Genomic DNA, 22,690 nt, shown 5'->3' with positions numbered 1-22,690 from the left:
AATGGGATCTAGAATCCAAGGAGGATTCACCGAGTGAGACCTTAGGAAGGGGAACCAGATCTGTCGAGGCCAAAATGGAGCAATGAAAATCATTCTGCAACCCACCCAAGAGGCTTTCTGAAGAACTTGGAGCATCAGAGGCAAGGGTGGATAAGCATACAGAAGACCGGGTGGCCAAGCATGCACCACAGCGTCTCTTGGGGAACCTCCGGGAGGAGGTATCAGAGCAAAAAAACTGTCGCACTTGGTGTTTGAGGGAGAGGCAAAAAGATCGCATGAAGGAGTTCCCCACCGTGCGAATATGCGTTCCGACAATTGAGAGACCACTCGTAAGGGGTCAGAATGGTGCGACTGAGCTTGTCCGCTAGGATGTTGGACCGACCCGGAATGTGCGTTGCTATTAGAAAGCGGTTGGTGGAGATTGCCCATTCCCAAACTCTCATGGCTTCTCGACAAAGAGGGTAAGACCTTGTTCCACCTTGCTTGTTGATGTACCAGACCACAGACATGTTGTCCGATTGAATCGCAATTGTTCCCAAGGGAAGAAAGTCCTGAAGTGCTAGCAACGCTAAGAGCACTGCTCTCATCTCTAGAACGTTGATATGCAGTAAGGTCTCTGAATCGTCCACGTGCCTTGGGCGGTCCGGCCCAGTGCCCCCACCCGAGGCGGGCGTCCGTGGTCACCGTGGCGAGAGGGAGAAGCACAAAATGGGCGGCCCCTGTGGAGATCCGGGAGTGAAGCCACCACAAGAGGGACCGCTTGCAAGCCTTGCTGATCGCAATGGGATGATGCATGGGAGAGCAAGGTATGACCACTGTACTAAGAGTGTCCACTGTAGAATGCATATTGAGCCTGGCAAGAGGAAGAAGTGCTATAGCAGATGCCATGGACCCCAGAGCCCTCAGGACCAACTCGAACAGAACTTGAGTGGAGAATGGCCGCACCTGGAGCTGCAGATTTTGAACTCTGTCCGCAGTGAGGAAGGCTCGTAAACTCCTTGTGTCTAGCCTGGCCCCTATAAAATCTAAGAGCTGTGTGGGCCAGGTTGGATTTCTTTGTATTTATTGTAATGCCCAGAAAAGGAGCAAGATGGAGAAAGGAGTCTCGCCAATAAAAGTAGATGCCTTGTTGGTAAGAAGCCAGTCGTCCAGGTAGGGAAAGACCTGCACCCCTGAAGCCTCAGGTGGGCGCAACCACTGCTAATACTTTGGTGAACACCCTGGGGGCTGTGGTGAGACCAAAGGGAAGGACCCGAACTGGTAGTGACTGGCTCCCAGCGCGGAGGAACCTCCTGGAGCGCCTGTCCATCAGGATGTGGTAGCGTCCTTGAGGTCTATCGAGCACATCCAGTGATTTTCTCCCAGAAGGGAGAATAGATTGCAGAGTGACCATTGAATTTTTCTTTGGGGACTGCCAGATTCAAGAGAGAGGTCTAGGATTGGTCTTAGTTCCCCGTCTTTTTTGGCACTAAAAAGAACCTGGAGTAGAACCCTGATCCGATCTGGTCTGGGGGAATGGGCTGGATGGCTCTTTTCTCTAGCAGATGGCCAATTTCTGCCACCTCCCGTTGTCCGGGTGAGGCGTCTGTGAGGGACTTCAACTTTGGAAGGTGAAGGAAAGGGATGCGATATCCTCTGGATATGATTTGGAGAACCCAGCGGTCTGATGTTATGGACTCCCATGCCGCTAGGTGCCCAACGTCCCCGACTGCCTCCAGAGTGGAGCAGTCGGGCAACCCCTCAGGGTTGCGGCCGTTCAGAGAACGGTTCCCTGGACCCAAAGTTTCTGGGAGCCCCTCTGCCTCTAGGGCGGCGTCCTCCCTGTCCTCCTCTGCCACGGAAGGACTGGTTGTCCGGAGCAGGCTGGGACTGCTGCGACTTCCGGAACCACATCTTCTTCTGACCCTTTTGGTTCCTAGAGTAGGGCCTCTGGGGTGCAGAGAAGCGGATTCCAGACAGCGTCTTCCCGTCCTTCTCGCTCTGGGTCAACATTACGGTTTTGCCAAAGAGAGCAGAACCATCAAAGGCGTTCGCAAATGGCGCTTTGAAGGGCTCAGAAAAAGCCAGGCCTGGCGTCTAGTGACTAGGCCTGCCCCGCAGCTCTAGCGGCGCCTTCCGTAGCGTGGGAGAGTAGCCGCATAGAGGTATTAGTAACTGACCTAAGAGTGGTCATACGGGTGGAGTGCAGAACCCTGTCCTCCTCTGACATGGACTCTGGGGGAGATGCAGCATATTCTTTAATGAGATCTCGCTGCATCCTAATGACATGTGCCAAGTAGTTCAAAGGTCGCTGAACTAAACATCCGCTTCGCGGTCCATCATCCGAGACTCCTTGCTCGGGGATGGACTGAGGACTCTCCTGAGCCAGTTCCCTCTTGGTGGCGTCAACATGGCATCTACCGGAGGCCCCTTACTCCAATGGACGCGGTCGGACGGTGGGCTAAGGATCCTATCGGGCCTCTTAGGAATTGGCTCCACGGTGTCGGTTCCTTCCACGCCCTGGTGGTAATGAGGTCCACCAGGGGTCGGCAGGAGGGACACCCAAGAGGTAGACGGGCCCGCTTCAAATGCCTCCAAGAACACGGACTCGTCCGAGGAAGACTTGGGGCAGACCACCCATTTCCATGATGTCTCCAAATGAGACATCCTCGGGGGTGACCGTGGGAGCCTTCCCTTCCTCCAAGTCCGTGTCTTCTGTGAGAGACTCGGGAGTCAATGTGCCTCCTTTTGCACGTATGCTTGCGAGGACATCCTCTGGGGGCTGTCAGAGGACTCCTCGCAAGCAGCAACTTGTTCCATTGGAGCAACTTGGGGCACAGAAGCGGGCTGTCCCAGGGGCCGGATGGTGGAAGCCTGGCCCAGTGCAGAGGGGAACAAGTGCCGGGGTCCGGAGACCCTCAACAGGGCCCTCTCCACTACATCAACCGACCTCGACCAAAGGATCCGACAATCGGCTCCCCTCGGATCCGAACAGTGGATCGGAGCCGGCGCGGATCACAGTGCGCTCCGACACAGGCGGCGCCGAAGGAGCACTGATCCCCGGATCGAGGCTCGGATCCAGGCTCAGGTCGGATCCGATGCACTCGAGGGCAGGGTCGGATCCGAGTACCAAGTACTATCGGCACCGACCGCTGCTCGGCTCCAGCTGCTCCAAACCCGGATAGCGGGTCGGAGAAGAAGCAATAGGTTTGAAAAGGGTGTTGAGCTCCCCAGACAAACACTCCATCTGCATCTGGGCCTGGATGAATCTTCTCATCATCCGGTCCAGATCAGCATCGAGCTATCGTAGATCTCGGCGAGGCTACGAGGTAGGCCTGGAGTGCCTCCTCGATAGCCTCGGCGAGATCGGGTCTCCTCCTCCTCAGGTCGGTGAAAAGCACACTGGGGACGCCGAAGGAGGAGACCGAGCCGGGAGAAGCCCGCTTGGCTGGCGGGGCGAAACAGAGGTCTCGGCCCTAGCATCCCTCTCAACCAGAAGCGGGAGGTTGAGTCCCAGGAGGAGGAGGGGTGCCATGGAGGGAAGATTACTCCCGAAGGAGCGGAGGTCGGAGCCGAGTCCGCCCGCCAACACAAGCTTGGACCTCCGCTCCTTCAGTGCCCTGGGGTTGAACCCTGCACAAATGGAGCATCCAGATGTGAGGTGTTCAACCCCAGGCAGTGTGGCCATCAGCTGGGGAAAGCTTATGGCCACACTGAAAATATAGATTTGGGCTGTTCAGCCATCCCAATCTATAAACAAGTTACTAAACTAAAGTAACTAAACAATATACACACACAGGCCCAACACACACACAGCCAACAGCGAGGGAGGGAAAAAATTCTTAGATTAACTCTAAAGTAAAATATCAAAGGGAAACCTACACTTTCACACAAAAATGAATAAAAAACTTCAAAATTCTATATTAACAGTTAGTAAAACTAGCACTTAGCTGAGAGCTATAGAAACCAATCCAGTCACCATGCCGAGATCTGGGGTCATGAGGGTAGAGCAGCGCATTATGGGTCACGGGAGGAGCTGAGAGCTTGGATCCATAGCTGGAAAACCATGCCGGTTCGGATCCGATATCGGATCCATAACCCACAGGTTGCAGACAAATGAATATCCTACTTCAGATCTGAGGTTTTCTCCACGTTTCATTTTGGCACTTTTCTAGATTTAACCCAAACAAAAAACACACAAAAAAACATCTTTTGCAAGGGAGCAAGCCCCTCTGCACACCCCCTACTTTAATATTCCCACTCCGGTGGGGAAAAGGGAATATTCCCCTATCCCCACTGTACTACCATCTCAGCACTAGTTTGCTTAGTTGTACATCAACACTAAACGTTGATGTACAACTAAGATTACATGCAAACTGTATGTTTTAATTACTTCTTTTTTGTTTTTTTCTTTTAGTTTTTATTTTCACACAAAAGTGCATTTTCGACAAAATGCACTTTTGCAGAAGTGCACTCGTGAATTTACGTTTCGTTGAAACGTAAATTCGATATAGTAAATGGATCCCACACATATATATATATATATATATATATATATATATATATATATATATATACACATATATGCAAACATTCCACATAATATACAAATTTTAATATATTTTGGTTTTATGTTATGAAGAGTTTGAGTCCTACTGAAACAGGAGGTGCTGATACACTGTTACTTACTAAAAGGAACTTTTTTGGCAACTTGAGCTCATAGCTAACACAGCACAGCTCTCAACCTGGAAACATCAAAAATCTGGACAAAGGCCCATGAAAAGTAGGCACAACTGGCCAAAAATGGGGATGCTAATTAACATAAAATGTGCATATATAATCATGTAACCCCGCCCCACTCAAGTGGAATTGTGGGATACCAACATGAAGACTGAAGTCACTAAACAACAATAAATAATGGTAGACATCTGAATTTCAGGCTTCATATCCTTCAGAAAATGCATAATAATGCACAACCTGTTATTCTAGCAACTGAGTGTAATGTTTCTCATAATGAGGTACACTTGAGAGATTTGATGGCATTTACAGCAGTTTTTGAAAAGCATACACATAACTGTAAACATTAATACATCCCAAAGAAGACTGCACTGTGTCATACGTGTAAAGTTGATTCTGCTTATTTAGTACAGTGACTGCACAAGAACAAAATATGGCTAGGAATGTTAATCCATCTACCAGCCTTTCTGAAACTCTGAAATCAATGTACTTCATCAACCAATATTCCAAACTGACTCATCAGCATTGCAACATTCATGCACAGCTCTCAACCTTCCATCTCCTAAATATGGAAAACAGCCTCTCATAATGTGGAACAAATGGGCAAAATGTGGAACACCTCCCAACAGCTTACTACCAACTTCACAACATGGTTAAAATGTGCTACCTAATTTATGCTTATAAAAAGTTCTTTAGGTGAATTAATGTGCTTTAGTACTATTTAACAGGGAAAAGAATGAAATTGCTGAATGAATATATTGTAACTTTAACTAGCTTCACATATGGGGAAAGTTTGGAAACCTGTTTGTTCTCTACATTTTACTGTATTGCATTTCATACAATAAAATAAATGTACTGCATTTCATACAATAAAATAAATAAACAGCCCTTACATTTGCTACTCATCAATTGCTTCCACTGTCCCTATGAATTAAAGTCTGTGCCTTTCTTGAAGTTGGCGTGCCACTTCTGGATTGTTTTGTTGACCTCAGTCATTTCTGGCAAGTTGGCAACAGCTCTAATGGGTCTCTTACTATTATCTTGGGTCCCACTCCCAGGTGTCCAACAGCAACCTACATGTCCGCTGTGGGATGTTTGAAGAGCAACAAACAGATAGCTGATCTGGCTTAATTTCAAAACACTTGGAATTTCACTGAGCACCCCAACCTAAGCAGCCAGGTACTGCTGCTGACTGACTAAGCCCATCTGTAATGGCAACCAAACTGCAGCACGACAAAGTCCCATCTACCTGTTAAAGCTTGAGAGGCGAGGGCTGCCAGGACCATCGAAGCAAACAACGCTGCACTGACTGTCCCAACTAACCACTGTGTTCTGGAAATGGACCTTGAAGACTGTCTAAAAATTTTGAGAGGAATCCTGTCAACCGTTGTTCGACGAAAAGTTTGACAAACAAACAATGATAGGTTTGTAATGTATGTGAAGCAGGCTCTTTGTGCACCTCTTCTGGTCTCTCTCTGGTTGCATGCAAGAAGACTAATGGATGGACACTACACCTATATTTAAACATGAAAACAAAGTAAATTCTGTCCCTGCAGGCTGCAACCAGACAGTTTCCTCAACATACAGCAAAGACAAGCCAACCCTTTATTCGAGTAATATTTGGCTTTGTTGTACTGTACTGGCTCACCAGACGTAAACTGACAGAAATAAATTGCTAAGAAATAGTTATATCAGTGTTCTGTGCAGGTTTGTACTGAGATTACTAATAAAAATAACAATGCATGCCCTCATATTTATTGCCAAATGAATGGCTAAAATCCCATACAATTTATTTGGACTGCACAGAAGATGCCATTAAAAATGGGCTTTATTGTGTCTGTTTCGTGATTCCATTTGCATGTAATTACAAAAAACATTTGCAATACTTCACTTGATCAGTGCCTGTAGACAGAATAAACAAGACTATTGGATGTGCTTCCTTATTGGCATGAATATTCATGCATCCAAAAACCATATTGATTATTCATGAGTAAAGTGTGATGTCAACCTACTGCTGAGTCTTGGGCAGGGTTTGGGTAGCGCTTGCTTCTGCGCATCTGGTGAGACAGTACAGTACAACAGAGCCAAATATTTTAAACATTCCCTAGTAAAAACAATAAAAATACAGTTAAGACATGTTATTATACCTTTACAAATGACTAACTATTGCCACCGAATTCTGTCCGTAACAAATGCACCGTAGTCTCGTAAACAAATTTAGTATCATATCATTGTCAACTAGAAATGGTAGTGACTGCTTTGAAATTTCAAAGTAATGCCCCTACTGTAGTGTACTGTCTACCAGCTAAAGTAAGAGACTGAGTTCCCCAAAAGCTGCCAGGTTATCGGCTGCAAACAACTGGTTTATTTTAATTTTTTTAAATCTCTGAGTCCCGTATATCCAAGAGTCTGACAGGAGTCATCAAGCACACCCCTATATGCTGGCGATGCGTGGTGACGTCATCCATAAATTTAAAGTTGTATGCATTAAAAAAAAAATCGGGAATTAAAGGAGCCACTTGGGAATTTGTGGCACCCCATTATTTTGCCTTCAAAACCAGTAAATACCAAGGAATTCAGTACGGTTGAGAGGTATGTAACACAGCCTTCCCACCCCACCTGCCCCAAGAACTGAAGAATAGGAGAATGAAGTAACAATATATTTACTCTGTGCTGCATATTTTCTCTGGTTATCAAATCAGCATTTCAAAAAAAATGACTGATGTTGTATTCCCAGTGTTAACTTGAGTGGTACTGTTATTTCAGATGAAGTTTTTAGAGATGTATTTTTTAGTGCATTAAACTACAGGATGTCGAGTGGCTATAAGCTAGAATGAGTAATGATTGGCGTGAAAGAAACATGTGATTTTCAACAAACTTTACTTAAACTTGGCAGCATTTTAAAAAGTTTATTAGTTTGATGAAGTCCTGTGGGGAGTGAAAGGACAAAAGTGCTAACTAATAAACTGACTTTTTTTGGAAGAATTTGCTGAAGTGGACTGTTTGTTATTTTACACACATATATATATATATATATATATATATATATTTATATACACACACACACACACACACACACACACACACACACACACACACACACACACAAACACACACATAATGCTTCCTTGAATTATAGATAGTCAAAGTGTATTTGCGTCAATGTATAAATGTAGACTGGAAATTTGATTGAATATGGAGTGCTTTTTCTTTTCTTTTCTTTTTTTTTTTTTGATTCTAACGCTGAAGGTTTAGGAAACACCAAAAATTTTAGTACCAGGGAGTAGAAGCATGTGTGTGTGTTCTCAGGTTAGGTTTTGATTACGACCTAGGTAAAGGGATGCATTTGGTGTAGTGTGTGTTTGAAGTTCTTTATGATAGGTTTGGAGTGTGTGTGTGTGTTTATGGGTTAGAGTAGAATAAAAGCTAAGACAGGAGATGTACTTAGTGTTGTGCTGCGAGTGGTGTGTATCTGATTGTCTTGTGTCGTGGCAGTATTACGGAATGGGTATCTCTAAGGTAAGATGAGGGGGTCAGGGCAGAATTAATAAGGTGATGCAAGGGGCATCTGTGTGTGTGTGTGTGTGTGTGTGTGTGTGTGTGTGTGTGTGTGTGTGTGTGTGTGTGTGTGTGTGTGTGTCTACACACAATGTTTATTTATCCTACTGTATTTCAGAAACATACACTTTCTTTCAGACATAATAAATTAGCAAAGTTTATAACTGTGATTCACTTTCTATCTTAACAATTAATCATCAATAGATATATTATTAGGTGTGTAACTCCTTTTATATAATTAACTCTTAGATTCATCAGTATTTAATTATTTAGTAACCGAAATATAGTGCAGTATTACCACACACACATACACAGATAATTTCTTTAATCTTCACATCAGGCCCTTAACAAGGTAATTTGAAAAAAAAGAAAGCTCTTGAAGGACTTTGGAAGCCATGCTTGTAAGCCTAAAGTGTATTTAGGTTTCTGTCTGCTGACTTCACGTATATAAAGCAGGGGTACAAACCTTGCTTTCCTTTTCACAGTACTTATAACATTTTAATTCTATGGCAGAACATAAAAGAGCATTTTCAAATGTAGTAAGTTTTCTTTGTATTAAATGATATAATACATGCATTCTTTGGGGTAGCTCAAGCATTTAAAGAAACAAAAACAATTTTCTAGTTAAAAAAAAATCTAAAAATGTCAACATGCAAAGTGAAACTGATTAACTTCAAAACAGAATCATGTAAAATAAAAACTAAGAACAGGGAAAAAAACAGAGAATATAAAGTGATACCTTCGATGGGTGACAAAAACATTATTGACATGACCCAGCCCATTGCAGTCTGGAAGTGGGCAATGTGGTAGTTCTTGTTTTTGAATCTTCCAGGAGAATGAAGACCCATTGACAGATGTTTCCTTCTGTCTCTTTGAAACTAAAGGGCATCCAGATGCACTCCGATGAGAAGTGTATTTCCCAGATATATGACCCTGGCCATCACAATCTGCAAGTGGACATCTAGTAAAGCAGAATAAAGCCATTGTTTTGAACTGGTTTTACATAAATGGCAGATCAGTATTTTTTTTTTTTTTTTGTAGAGGTAACTGTTGTGTGATATTGTGATATTGTAATATTTGTAGCTGAACCATTTAGCTGTAATTTTTTTCTAATACTGTTTTACTTTCTACTATTTGATATGACTCATTCTTTCAAATCAGATTAATTTTGACACTGCCACAAAATCAGATCCAGTTCGAAAGTACCACTATATCAGACTGAGTTTTGCAATATCATTAAAAGAAATGTATTTCCTCTTCTCCACCAACTGAGACTTTGTTTCCTGCCTCAAAAGTCTCTACTTATGATCTGGCTGAGGCAAATACATTTTCCTACATTCTTTAGGCCCTGAAAGGTAGCATTCCCAAGGTGTACACCATGGTGCATAAAAAAGAGCCAATTTGCAAATGCTAAACTCGTATGAATTACCTGCTTTTCTTATGGCCCAATTAACCATTTAAAAAATAATTTTCATGTGGCAAAATGCTTACATACACTACAGTTTGACTTCTTGTTGTCCATTACCCTGTGGCTAAAATTGGCTTCTTTAGTGGAAAACCATCACAGTACACTGATTGTACATATTTGCTTGAAAAAATGTTCAAGTCTTACAGAGTGTACAGAAATTTCCACATAGTATGCTTTTTGAAACCCAGTTGAATAAAAAAAAATCAACCAGTGGTCCTTTTAATACAAATCAGTTCTCCAACATGCTATGGAGAAAACACAATCTCAGTGATGCATTTTTATTACTGAAGTTTTTAAGTCATTGAGCATCAATTTGGTTTCAGTCAGTGACAGACTAAACTTACTGGTAGTAATTCTGATTAAACTTAGGTTAGTGATTGAATCATGGCCCAAAGAATAATTAAATAACAAATTGTAGGAAATGGAGGAAGCACCATCTTGTTTTTCTCAACACAGTCATATTTCTGAAGCTCCGTATAAGGGCTGCTCTTAAGGAAAGAGTGTTTTTTTCATACCATTTCAGTAACAGAAGTTTCAAGCTTCATGGCTAGCCCAACTGAAAAGTAAAGTTCAATAATATGTCTAAATGTGAGAAAAAATGAATTAAACTTTCTTGTACTGAAAAGCCCACAAGCTCAGTGGAGTGAATGTCACTTTGTGATCAGTCGCCTGGGTTATGCCTTTGAAAGACCAGAAGAATTTCTCTGATAGCAGTGAAGGGGTGCTTGCTAAGTGAAACAATTGACTGTATAGTGCTAAGCAGTGAAATAATTGATGCCAGGTTTCAGAAAGTGCAAAATCAAGTGACCTCAAATGTTGACCTCAACACCAGAAATTAAGAAAAATAAACAATATATAACCATGTAGAAGAATGTGTATGAATTCAAATAAACATACTAGACCATGTTGTAACCATCTTAATAGATTTATTTAAGCAGAAGTGCTTCATATTACAGCTTTTATCCCTTATAACAATTGGACTTCATGCATGACTCAAAAGTATGCAGTAAAAATCAAACAGAATAGGTAAAAAAATAAGAACATATTGTCAAGAGACATAAATCACCTAATAAATACTTACTACTAATGCTACATAGCCACAGTTGTAAGCTAACATACTCAATTCTAATGCATAACCTAAAGAGACCACCTTTTTTCCATGGCTGAGACACTCCTGTTCAAGAAAATGGATGGAGAATGTGTTTAGGGAGGTACAAAACTGAGGGATAGTCAATTGGACAAATGTGTAGAGGGGGGGGGATAAGTGCCCTGGCTTTTCTTGAAAATATATCTGCTATTTAAATCAGTTTATTTACAAATAAACTCTTTCATTTACCAGTTACCAGGTATGTTCAAGATAAAATCAAAAAAGAGTAACAAAGCTAACAAAAATGTGAGACTTTAACAATTTCCAATGATGTTAACAACTACCTCTCTGAAGAAAAAATTGTCTGGAGTAATTATTTAGCTGTAGAAAGACATACAATAAACCCCCTCATGTCTTAATGTAAGGGGAAGAAAGGTTTTGGCCAGTTCTAAAGAAAATATTGCACATGAAAACACTTCTGTATATATACACACACATATATATATATATATATATATATATATATATATATATATATATATATATATATATTTGCAAGCATAGCAGTTGTTAGATAAGAAAGCTCAGTACTTACGTATTATCGCAACCAGATTTTTGCGGTTGTGAAATGCCCATACTTGAATAGGAACGACTGCACGAAACACTATAAGGTGTGATTCATATTCCATTTTACTTTTTAAAAAGTATGGCTTAGGTTCAGAAGAAGAAAAAATGCCAGAATTTCTCTGGGTGTTTTGCATGCATTACAGATGCACGCTTGAATTGTCATGGATGCTACCTTACTGATGAATGCAATATTTGGAGCGTGAGGAACGAATCCTTCACAGAAGGAGAAGACTGACACAGGAAATAACTTTTTGGTAAAGTAATAGTTTGTCACAAATGTGTAAACATTCTTGAAAACAAACATTGCAATGCGAAATTGCCATAAGTAATGGCTTTAAAAAGTGAGGGTAGATTATGCTGACAGTAGCCTGTGGGTTCCTTTCTCAAGGAAGAAGTTGGCAGTACTGATTTTGTTTTGTTTTGCGATGGTGGCATGTTCGGGGAAAAAAAATACTACTGAAGTGATTTTTGATTTCATTACTGCCGTGACAATGTTCATTGCTCATTGCATGGTTTTGTCTTTGTATGTGGTTTGGAATTTTTCAGCAATTGCAAAATACTGTGTCGTACAAGTCACAGAACAAAAATTACACAGCTGTGATTCTCAAATGAATGTATGACTGTCACTTGACAGCATTTGCTGGCACAAAGAAGGAACGTTCAGCGGGCAGACTTGCAGGAAGCGACATGGTGCCAGTAAACACCATGAAAAAACAACAACAGTATGTTTTGTACATTGTATTGATAGCAGCCTGGAAAACAACCTGTACTGGTAAAGAAAACACACTACATTACATTTTAACAACATTAACAAACATTTTTCATGATCAGGAACCAACTGCTATTGCCGCAAAAATCTGGTTGCGATAACACGTAAGTACCGAAAGTTCATCTGGCAGTTAAAAAGAAAGAGTTAACATTACCCTGTTTATAATCTTTCTTGTAAAACATAGTTCACTAAATGGTCCCTTTCATAAAGAGAGAGAGAGAGAAAAAGAAAGAAAAAAAAAACACTTTCTATACAAATTAAAAAATATTATGTGGACAAACTGAAAATCAAACAGATATTTTGAGTTTAGAGCAAATGAATAGAACCCATAAACATTTAAAATCTCTATATATATGCAATGGTTCATCTACCAATACCACTTGAATATCAGACATGACAACTGAAAATAATTGCCATTCACCAACCCATTAGATCATAAAAAGAATCATAGGCTATTCTAGCACAAATGAAAAACAATAGCTGTCAAAAAGTAATCACCAACTAGCACAGAAGTATAAAGTCATAAACATAAGAAAACAAAGGTAATGTAAATTCTCCAAAGAAAAATGTCAAAGCACTAAGGGTCTACTGTAAGAATGCTGACATACAAAATAGTGCATCTGAAGCTTTAAACTGTACTGACAGTCATAAAAATAAAAGAAACCCCCTTACAGAAATACTCCCACAGTAAGCCTCAAAAAGAAGAAAAAAAAATCAGCACCAGCAAACAAAATGAAATAAATGTATTTGACTACTTTTGAAACTGAATCATATAAAGGTTAAATGACTAAACCAACTTAAGAAAAAAAAAATCACCTTCACAGTTCAAAATAGCAAAAATGAACTGCTATGGAATAAGATACTAGTTTCAAATCTCACCTGATAACAAGAGGTTCTGCAAGTCATGTTTTCACCTGGGTTGTCTTCTTTTTGGAATCTCTACGTCCTCCCTAGGTTTGCGTGGCATGTTTTCAGGAGCCCCAGCTTCTTCCTAGATCCCAGCTACAGGCGATAGGGAGACTGGGGACTCTAAATGGTCCATAGCAGTGTGTGGTATGTGGTGTGTGTGTGTGTGTGTGTGTGTGTGTGTGTGTGTGTGTGTGTGTGTGTGTGTGTGTGTGTGTGTGTGTGTGTGTGTGTGTGTGTGTTTGTGTGGTATGGAAGAAAAGTCTGGAAATCTATTTGTGTTTTCTGCCTGCCTAGAAAACACAGGATGGAAGTGGCTTTGTATGGTGCCACTATAGGTGTCGGACGCAATTTGACAGCTTTGGATGACTGAACCTGTTTTAAATCTACACATTCTTGAGCTCCACTATGTTACAAAAGCAGCACACTTAGAGGGAGGGGATGGCTGTATTGGTTTCTGATTAATAGGGTTGAGTAATAGGTAAGATACTGCGTGTGTATGACAAATACACAGAGTAGTATCAGCAGTCCAAACAATTTACATTTATGTTAATTGTGTCCATAGGAAGGCCTCATGAAAATGTTGTGTTGAAGTTCTGGGATGAAAATATTGCGAAACATCAAACATAAAAGGCATCTCTTCACTTGAAAAGGTAACTAGTACTTCTTGGTAGTATTCAGTATTTTTCAGAACATTTGTCATACATTTCTTTCTTCACATTACTCCAAGAATGTGTCAAGTATCACTTTCAGATTTCAAACCCACATTTCAAGCAACATGTTATATGCTATTTTAAAAATCAGTTTCCAAAAGTTAACATTTTTAATAACTGCACTTGTGATTAATACAAATCATCTCTGATACAACACACAATATTTGATTTCTGAATATTTATAACTGAAATCTCTATAATTTTTTTACAGTTGGATCCCTTAGTCCTTGAAATAATTTTGAGGAATAAAATATATATTTTCTCTGAGATATAATGTTCTCAGAGGTTGTATATTTAGTAAATGAAGGTGGAAAGCCTCCCAACCAAGAAAAAAAAATCCTCAAAGGTTTTGGTTTGGGAAATAATGCTTTTTATATGTTCTGCAGAATTAAGACAAATGTAAGGGAACCAAGGCACAAGCTACCAAAGTAAGCTCCTCCAACAGAATCAGATGCTTAAATTAAGTGACATTCCTCAAGACGTAAAAAAAAAAAGTTTTGCAATGGGCTTATACAGGGTTCTAAAATGTTAGCATGCCATTAAGAACCACTCTGCAATTACACACTGATTTAACCACCCACCTCACAAACTAAATAAAGCAGGCTGAAGAATCAGAGCTGGATACCTCAAAATGATTCTTCCACTGGTGTATGCAGTCCAATCCAACTAATGTGGAAATTTGCCATATGTTCCTGAGAAAAGAAGGGTTATAATTGGATATCATCTGCATAGCAGTGATACCACAACCCCCTTTTCTCTTATAACTTCTCCTAATGAAACATGGAGATGTGGACAGTAATGGACATACCACTGAACCCTGTCAGATCTCACAACTCAGAAACTGATGATAAATATTAATACCAGATGCCACTATCTGGAATCATCCAGATAGATAGGAGGCAAATCATACCAAGACAGCTACAGAGGCAGCACAGTGTAACTGAAACTGGTGTAGCAGTATACCACAGTTCACTATTTTAAAAGTCAGTGAGAGATCAAGAAAGATAAGAAATTAATAAAAGCACTGTCCCTTGCCATCAGAAAATAATATGCCACTATGATGAGGGCAGTCTCAGTGAAATGGAGCATTTACAATCCGGAATGAATTGGATGAAGGAGGTTATATTCCTTAAACAAAACCATACTGTACATAAGCACTTTCTTAGTTGCCTTACCTACAGAAGGGAGATCTGAGATAGGCTGGTTATCTAGAAGACTGGGTTCAGTAGTACTGAAGTTACAACAGCCTCTTTAAGTCACATAAGAAAATGTCTGGAACTTAGGGAAGTTTTAATGATTCAATAAACAGCAGGACCTGCACACTCCATGCAAGTGAAGACAAGCCAGGCTGGACATGCGTCCAGTCCACAAGATATAGTGCACATACTAAAAGTATGGGATATGCACTCAAAGTAATGAGGCCTGAAACACACGTTAAAGCTACCCCACAGGCTCAGTTTCCAAGAACACTTCAGTATCCACTGCAACACTATGAAAGGTCTCCAACTTAACAGAGGTAATCTTATCTATAATTAACTGACAGGCTGCCTCGTAGGAGGAGGAAGGAAAGGCATGCAGGGTGAAAGACCGACTGAAGTGAGCAGCCAGTTCATAATAAAAATACTCCTAAAAGGGATGCAGATAAGATTTCTCTAGGCAAGCATAGTACCTTTTTGCAAGAGGTCTCAAACTGATAATCACCACCATAAAGCTCAAGCAGCATATGTCTGTCTTCCAAAAGATGGGTCTTTCTCCATTAGCTTTCTATACTTCACCTACCCTTCCAGAAGTTATAAAGCTCAATATCGGAGCTGATCTAAAACAGAAAGGGTATATATGAAGTGGGCCGAAAAAAAAAAAAAACAACATTGGTCAGAGCTGGATTATAAACCACAGTCAGATATGGTATGTTGGGTCAGAAGACCGAAGAGGCATTTAATCGAACACCTCTTCGGCGACACATAAAGAGCAAACACACTAAAGTGCGAACGCTCAAAACAGCGATTTCTTTCCCTGGGAAAGAAATCGCTTGGCTATCCCCATGTGTTTGCCCCTTTCCCCACTGTAGTGCGATCTCGGAGTTGGTATATTTAGTTGGGGGTGTGTGGGGGCACAGCCCCCCATGTTGGGGGGTGATCAAAGTCCCCCACATTGTTATGTTTGAAAGTGTGTGTGTTTGTGTGTTTGTGCTACTGATTTTTTTCCCAGGGAAAGAAATCGCTGTTCTGAGCGTTCGCGCTTTAGTGAGTTCGCTCTTTATGTGTCGCCGAAGAGGTGTTCGATTAAACGCCTCTTTGGTCTTCTGATATAGACCCGGTATGTTTTATTCTGTTTTTTTTGTTTGTTTGTTTTTTTTTTAATAAGAAACTGATAATGTAAGCTCAATCCAGTAAACAGGCGACAAAGTACACAAGTATTTTTGGACAGAAGGGAAGCTCCCAATACCCAAAGCTTCATGCACTCCCTTATTTAATAAACTAGCCCCAAGTTTGTATAATATCAAGGTGGACTTTAAATTATGCACTTTCAGCTTGTCTGGGGGATCTACATCTCAAAAAATGGACATACAAGATCAAATGTATGGTATTAAAACACTGTCTATTTGCTCAGGATTGCTTGGTACGTCATCTCAAAGAAGATAACAGACAGCAGAGATCAGATACTGACTTGAAACCTTACTTAAATTCCTGAGCTCCACAAGTTCAGATCTGGATGGTCAAATACAGGAGAGTTCAAATTCAGAATGGACTAGATAGTCATCTGACCATGAGATTGGTTCCACCACTAATTCAGAATTGCCACACCCATTTGGGACACCAAGCCAAAGTTATGTGGTCTAACCAATAGACTAGTTCCACCTCTAAGTCAGTATTGACATGCACACTTGGAGCACCAAATCCAAGGTACATACCCTTCTGTAAGTCACAGTGGAAATGGCATAAACAAACCCAAATCCTTCCATAAGACAGTTTATTCCTTTGGTGACAGTCAACAACTCCTTTTCTGCGGAGATGCTGATGTCACCACCTGGTCATTGTGATCCAGTGACCAAAACCCCTGTCTGTATACAAACCTAGCAAATCTGCTGGGCATTGTCTGTACTAGTATAAGACTGCCAAAGCCTGAAACTCCTTACCTGCATACATCAGGTCTATACCCTCCCTCCCATCTTTCAAGACCACTATGAAAAACTTCATAGTTAAAATTTGGCTTTGTTCTTGCTCAAAACCAAGAATAAACTATATCCCTAAATGAGAACAAGTACTTTTTCATTCCTTATACTTCTTTACTCTCCCTTCTTCACTTACTTCCTTACTGCTATCTGCTTCTCTTCCCTGACTTTCTCTCTAAATATACCATAAGATTTTTTCCCCCTCACTTCATATTGCATTTCCTAATTGTATTAGACTAACTTACCTTTAATTTGTCTACAAACTGTCAACAGTTTCTCTAAATATTAAATGGTTGTCGTATACTTTGTATCAATTCTTAACCAATGTTTTTTATATTATGTCTAATATGTTATAATTATTTAAACTGCAGACATTTATGTTTTATTTTTGAAGATTGTAAGATTATCGTTCTTAAAATGTATTGTAAGAATGTGGCACTTTTCTCCCTGGGCATCTGCTGAAAATGGGCTTCCACCCTGTCAGACTTTCCTGGTAATCAAATGTCATTAAATAAATAAATAAAATAAATAAGGCAGTTTGGGTGTCCTAAGAATGAGCCAATGGGTGTCCTAAGAATGAGCCAATGAGAAAATCAGTGAACTTTTGTAAGAATGTCTTCAAATAAACAAGTGAATGATAGATCTGAATGAACCTACAGTTTTGTTTTACATACTTAATTGTACTGGTGTGCTCACCAGGAACCTTTAACACCACCTGGACTATTGCATTAAAGCAAATAGCACCCCCAACAATCTTACATGTTCTAAGCTACTGAGTAACAAAGGCACGGGGGTGGCACAGCTGCTGTCAGATACTGTTTGAAGTTATTGGGCAGGATTCACGAAGCCTCCGTGTAAGAGTTATAACTCATACATGGAGGCTGCAGTTAAACGGAGTGATGTCAGCATGCTCTGCATATTCATGAGAGCATGCTGAATCACACCTAAGGCTAACACGGTCCATGTAAGACAGTAGGGGACGTGTCCGTAGGCCAAGCCCTGTAAGTGGTCACGCCCCCAGAAGAGGAAAAGTGCCCAAAGTAAACACCCACGACAGAGTCCATGGAAATGTGAATAAACACAAAACAACACATGCCCCCACAGACTACGAACATAAAATGTACAAATGAACATCTCATAATTTTTTTTAAATTGTAAAGATGTTTAACCATGAGTGCGCTCGTTTGCGCGGGCGTGCCCGTAGCACAGCCACAGTTAGCAGTCAGTGGGAAAGCATATAAGAACTAAATATGCAAAGTAAGCCAAGAAGCAATAGCGTAACGGTAGAGATGTTGGTTGAAGAGCAGGCATTCATGGTTCGAGCCCCCACAACACCAATTTTTATTTTTAGCAAAATAAGCACGAAACAAGTCCCTGACAAATATGTACACATAAAATAACATTTTATGTAAAATGTAATGAAATAGCCCATTTATAGTGAAGAAATGTGAGGTAACAAAACTATAAAAAATGCCAGATGTGCCCATAGCTGAGCTACAGTTTAACAGGGTGAGTGCATAGTGGTTTAACTGGTGCAAAATGAGTGCCCGTAGCTGAGCAGTGGTTTAACACGCTAAAGCTATGTGCCCCTAACTGAGCTGAGCGTAATATGTGTGCTGATAGCCAAATGAGGCTTAAACAAGCGTACCCCGTTTGCGCGGAGCTGCGCACCGTGCAAACAAGCTAACCAACGGGCAATGTTCAGCAAGCCGTATCAAAACTGCCTTTACACACACACCCCTCAGCATGTCTAGACAGTCATAAAAAATAAAAAGTAGTGGCCAGGTTCGAACCCAGGATACTATACACCATAGTCAAGGTACCAAACCACTAAGCCATGACAGCAGTACCTATAAATGCAATAATAGCTAATATATAGGAATGAATACAAACTGGAGCATGACAATGCAGGTTTACTGAAGTTGATACAATTCCAAAATGGCCAATCACAGATATGTGTGGGAAAAACGGACTATATAAGCCCCATAGGCGGGAATACACAGCATAAACGATTGTAGAACTGAACTGCAGGCAGAATGACAGGAGTTGGAGAGGGTAGTTGCTTTTGAGCACAGAGGTGGGGTGTTGAGGAGTCCAGGTACATGGTCTGGCTCCTAGTCCACAATCATGAGGCCCAACTCATGCAGGGCCAGGTCCTCTGGGGAGCATACAGGGCTGAGGCATGGGACCGGTTGGCTCATGATCTCACCAGTGCCACAGGGATTCCAAGGACTGGTGAGCAGGTCCGTCACCACCATGCAGACCTGAAGAGAGGCAAGCAGGACCAACTGAACCTTTGGATCCAGGAGGCCCGACAAATGCCCAACGCCCCACTACTGAGTAAGTTACATTTAATTATGTATGTAAGAAATTAAACTAGCTGATATTATGGAGATGTGTATTCCAATATTACTTCATTTATATTACAGCTGCAGGTGTCCGTTCTGCGAACTGCAGAGCCTATGGCGATAGGCTGGTGCCGTTGTGCCACCAGGCAGGTCAGTAATCCACTACCAGTAACTGTAAAGAAATATAAAAGTATGACAGTCAGCAAAAGAGTGCAGTGTAGTCACTAAGGAATAAAATGTGCAAGTAACAGTGTGAAAGTGTCTGCAAGTATTGCTTGATTACAAAAGTGTGTTGCAGCCTGTAAGCCAAACAGAAAAATGAAAATGTCTGACATAAATTCTGAAATAAAAATGCCCCACCTGTAAGAAAATAGTACACAACCTGCAGCAGGCTGAAAAGTATACCTGCAGAAGATGATGAAATCACATGTGTGAAATATATCCCTGTTGAAATACTGAAACATGACAGAAGTGAGACTGCTGGAAAGGATTGTAATAACTACAAGTAAAACATGTCAACAAAGCCTAGAAGTAAGTACCATCCTGAATAGTAAAATGAAAACAAGTGAGAGAGTGTGAGAAAGTGTCATGAATCCAGCAATACAGTAGAAATAACCCCTGAATAAAGTATACTGCAGTCAAGACAGAATGAAATGCATGTGAGAATCAAAACCAAACAGCGAAATCTGTTCAAAGTGTTGCTGCATCTGGAATGTGTATCCCAAAATCTGGATATGTTGCTCTCAGTCTGCAATATGCAGATAGGATGATTGTCTGATATACCAAACATCCACACTTGTCTACAGCTATATAAAGCAAATGTAGCAGGATGATGTAGCTGAACAAAGCTAGATATGAATGTGTATAAAGAACAATAAAATGTATATTGATGTTGCAGTAACAGTCCTATCACCAAGTTGAAATAGTTATCATATAGGAAACTGTAGTTAGAACAGTAGTGTGTATATATCTGTAGCTATTAGAAATGTACAGCATATGTATTGGTATTTGAAGGTGTTAATATTATTTTCTTCACCCCACCCTACAACCATATATAACCCATTCCACGTGAAAATGGTATGTGCAATCACAATTAACACCCCTGGACGTTTGTCCTGTTGGGTCATATATATCTGCATGTCCGTTGATGCATTTCCCTGTTCATACATCCAAACCTGATGGCCTGTTGCCATCAATTAACCCTGCATGTTGTTGGACTGTGTATTGCTGTTCAAATTATGCATGTGTTATGCACGCTGTTCAATGGTGTGAATATCTGGGTGTTTGGTTAATGGGAATACTAATGCATGCTGTTACAACTAATTGTGAATGGTATTATATGTCACTAACCCAAACTGTCATGACATAATGCAAAACATAGGACGACAGGGAAGGCGGGTTCCAGCGGACCCACCTCTCCCACCTCAGCTGGCGAGTGCACCTGGCACTAGTGCCAAGTCTGGACCCTCCTCCGGTGGCCCTGTGCCACCTGCGGGTGGAAGCGCTGCAGGGATGGGGCTTGCCACCCTCTGCAAGTGTGGCCGGAGGAGAACCACCACTCACCCTCCGTAGCATCCGGACTGTGGTGCGTAGGGAGATTCGGGACTCTGTTCTTGAGCCCCTACACCAGCTTGAGGCACGGGTGGCACAACTTACGGGCATGCCTGTTGCCCGGCTTACTCAGCCCCCAGCACAGCCCCATCCTGGGCAGTGAAGGAACAGTGGCAACTGCCCATGGGTGGGATATCAGTTCCACTGTTGCCATCTGTGGGCTCATGGGCTCTGGATATCCAAACCTCCGTCCCCGTCAATTGTGTAACCCCCCCACACGTGTCATACACCCCCCCTGTATGCATCTTGTTTGTCTTGTCTGTTTACCTACCCAACCTACCTCCCAGCTGTACCGACTTCCTTCACCTGACATACCACTCTCACCTGAAAAAAAAAAAAAAAGGGCACTCTGTACCCACAAAAATTACGCCCCATACATAGCTGCCCATTCCACACACATGTCTGCTGGACATGGAATCTATCAATTACAATTGGCTGTACAACAAGTATTATTGTTGTCCTGACACCTCTCTCAGGGGTGGAAGGTTTCAAATGTCACACCAAATTACATACATATGCACAGCTGTTGCTGATGAAGAAATGGGCAGCTATGGGCCTTACCTACATCCCTCCTGCAAATCCCAAGCTTGTTTCCCTACTGTCCTACCCTCTTTGTGACCCCTTTTTAACCACTTTCCTGTCTCCCTATTTTCAATTCTTTCAAAGAAAATAGCGCGGGTGTGCAGCAGAGTAAGCACTGTTAAGTGGTTGTAAGCGGGTGTGCGTGTGTGTGCGCAGAGCTAAACGCCAGTGCGCATGCGTGAGCTCTGCGCAAACCAGCGCTAACCCAGTTACAACTGCTTAAAAGTGCATTAGTCACTCTGATTGACAGGTCCTGTAGTCAGTTCAAAAGCAAAATAAAATCCCACTGTCAGTCCCGAACCCAGGACCTTGGAAACACTAGTCTGTATGACCTACCACTAAGCCATGACTCTTATACAAGAACATTGTGCTAAAATAAATATAACATGTAATAGTAGGGATGAATGTAAAGGGAATATAGGATGTGTAGTACCCAAAGCATGTCATGTAGAATTACTGTCAAAACTACTGGATTCCCATAATAGTAGTGTGTGAACAGAAACAGACATGCTAGTTGGTAGCTTGTAGGTAATAATGTCAGTTAATGTACATATATAAATGTATGTATATGTACATATATATATATATATATATATATATATATATATATATATATATAGTTGTAGGTGTCATTGTGCATACACACTTACTACAGGGAATAGGAGAGAGGAATGGAGAAATGTGAATCTACAACACAGCCTGAATCATGAGAGAAATACTAACCTTTACACTCACAGAACAGTGTCCACAGCATACCAGCATGGTCCCTGCCCTTACAATCTGAAAGGGCAACGCCTATCCCACATACCCTTTTATAGCACTGACCTGAAATCACAGTGAGAACTGCAATCAGTACACAAATGGCTGTATGCAATTAGCAAATGCTGGCTTACAATTGGTGCAGAGGCCATCACATGGACCTATGCAGATACCTACAAAAGCATCCAGTACTAACACTCCACACATTCAATACATTCATTGCACTGTCTGGAAGCAGACAGAGGAGAAGAAACTGAGAGAGAGAGAGAGAGAACAAAAAAAAAAAAAAAACCTACACACTGTGACTCTGTGACTCTAAGCTGTCAGCAGTGACAGTAGCAGCAGCAATCAGAAGCAGTTGTAACGCAACCAGC

At 41.4% G+C, this 22,690-nt stretch overlaps 1 protein-coding gene across 1 annotated transcript in view; it reads right to left on the bottom strand.

Annotated features, from left to right (window-relative positions):
* The window catches only part of ST18 (ST18 C2H2C-type zinc finger transcription factor), an 825,897-nt gene that overhangs the window by 178,930 nt on the left and 624,277 nt on the right, over positions 1–22,690 (bottom strand). Inside the window, exon 16 of the mRNA XM_044060418.1 lies at positions 9,014–9,235. Within this exon, the coding sequence (XP_043916353.1) occupies positions 9,014–9,235 (222 nt within the window). The remainder of the gene's footprint in view (positions 1–9,013; positions 9,236–22,690) is intronic.

Source organism: Protopterus annectens, chromosome 2.part0 (assembly GCF_019279795.1).
Source record: "Protopterus annectens isolate FY-2018-M chromosome 2.part0, PAN1.0, whole genome shotgun sequence".
In the NCBI taxonomy this organism is placed as follows: domain Eukaryota; kingdom Metazoa; phylum Chordata; order Ceratodontiformes; family Protopteridae; genus Protopterus; species Protopterus annectens.
Note: the sequence above shows the minus strand (reverse complement) of the source record. Positions and strands in the feature narration are given on the sequence as shown.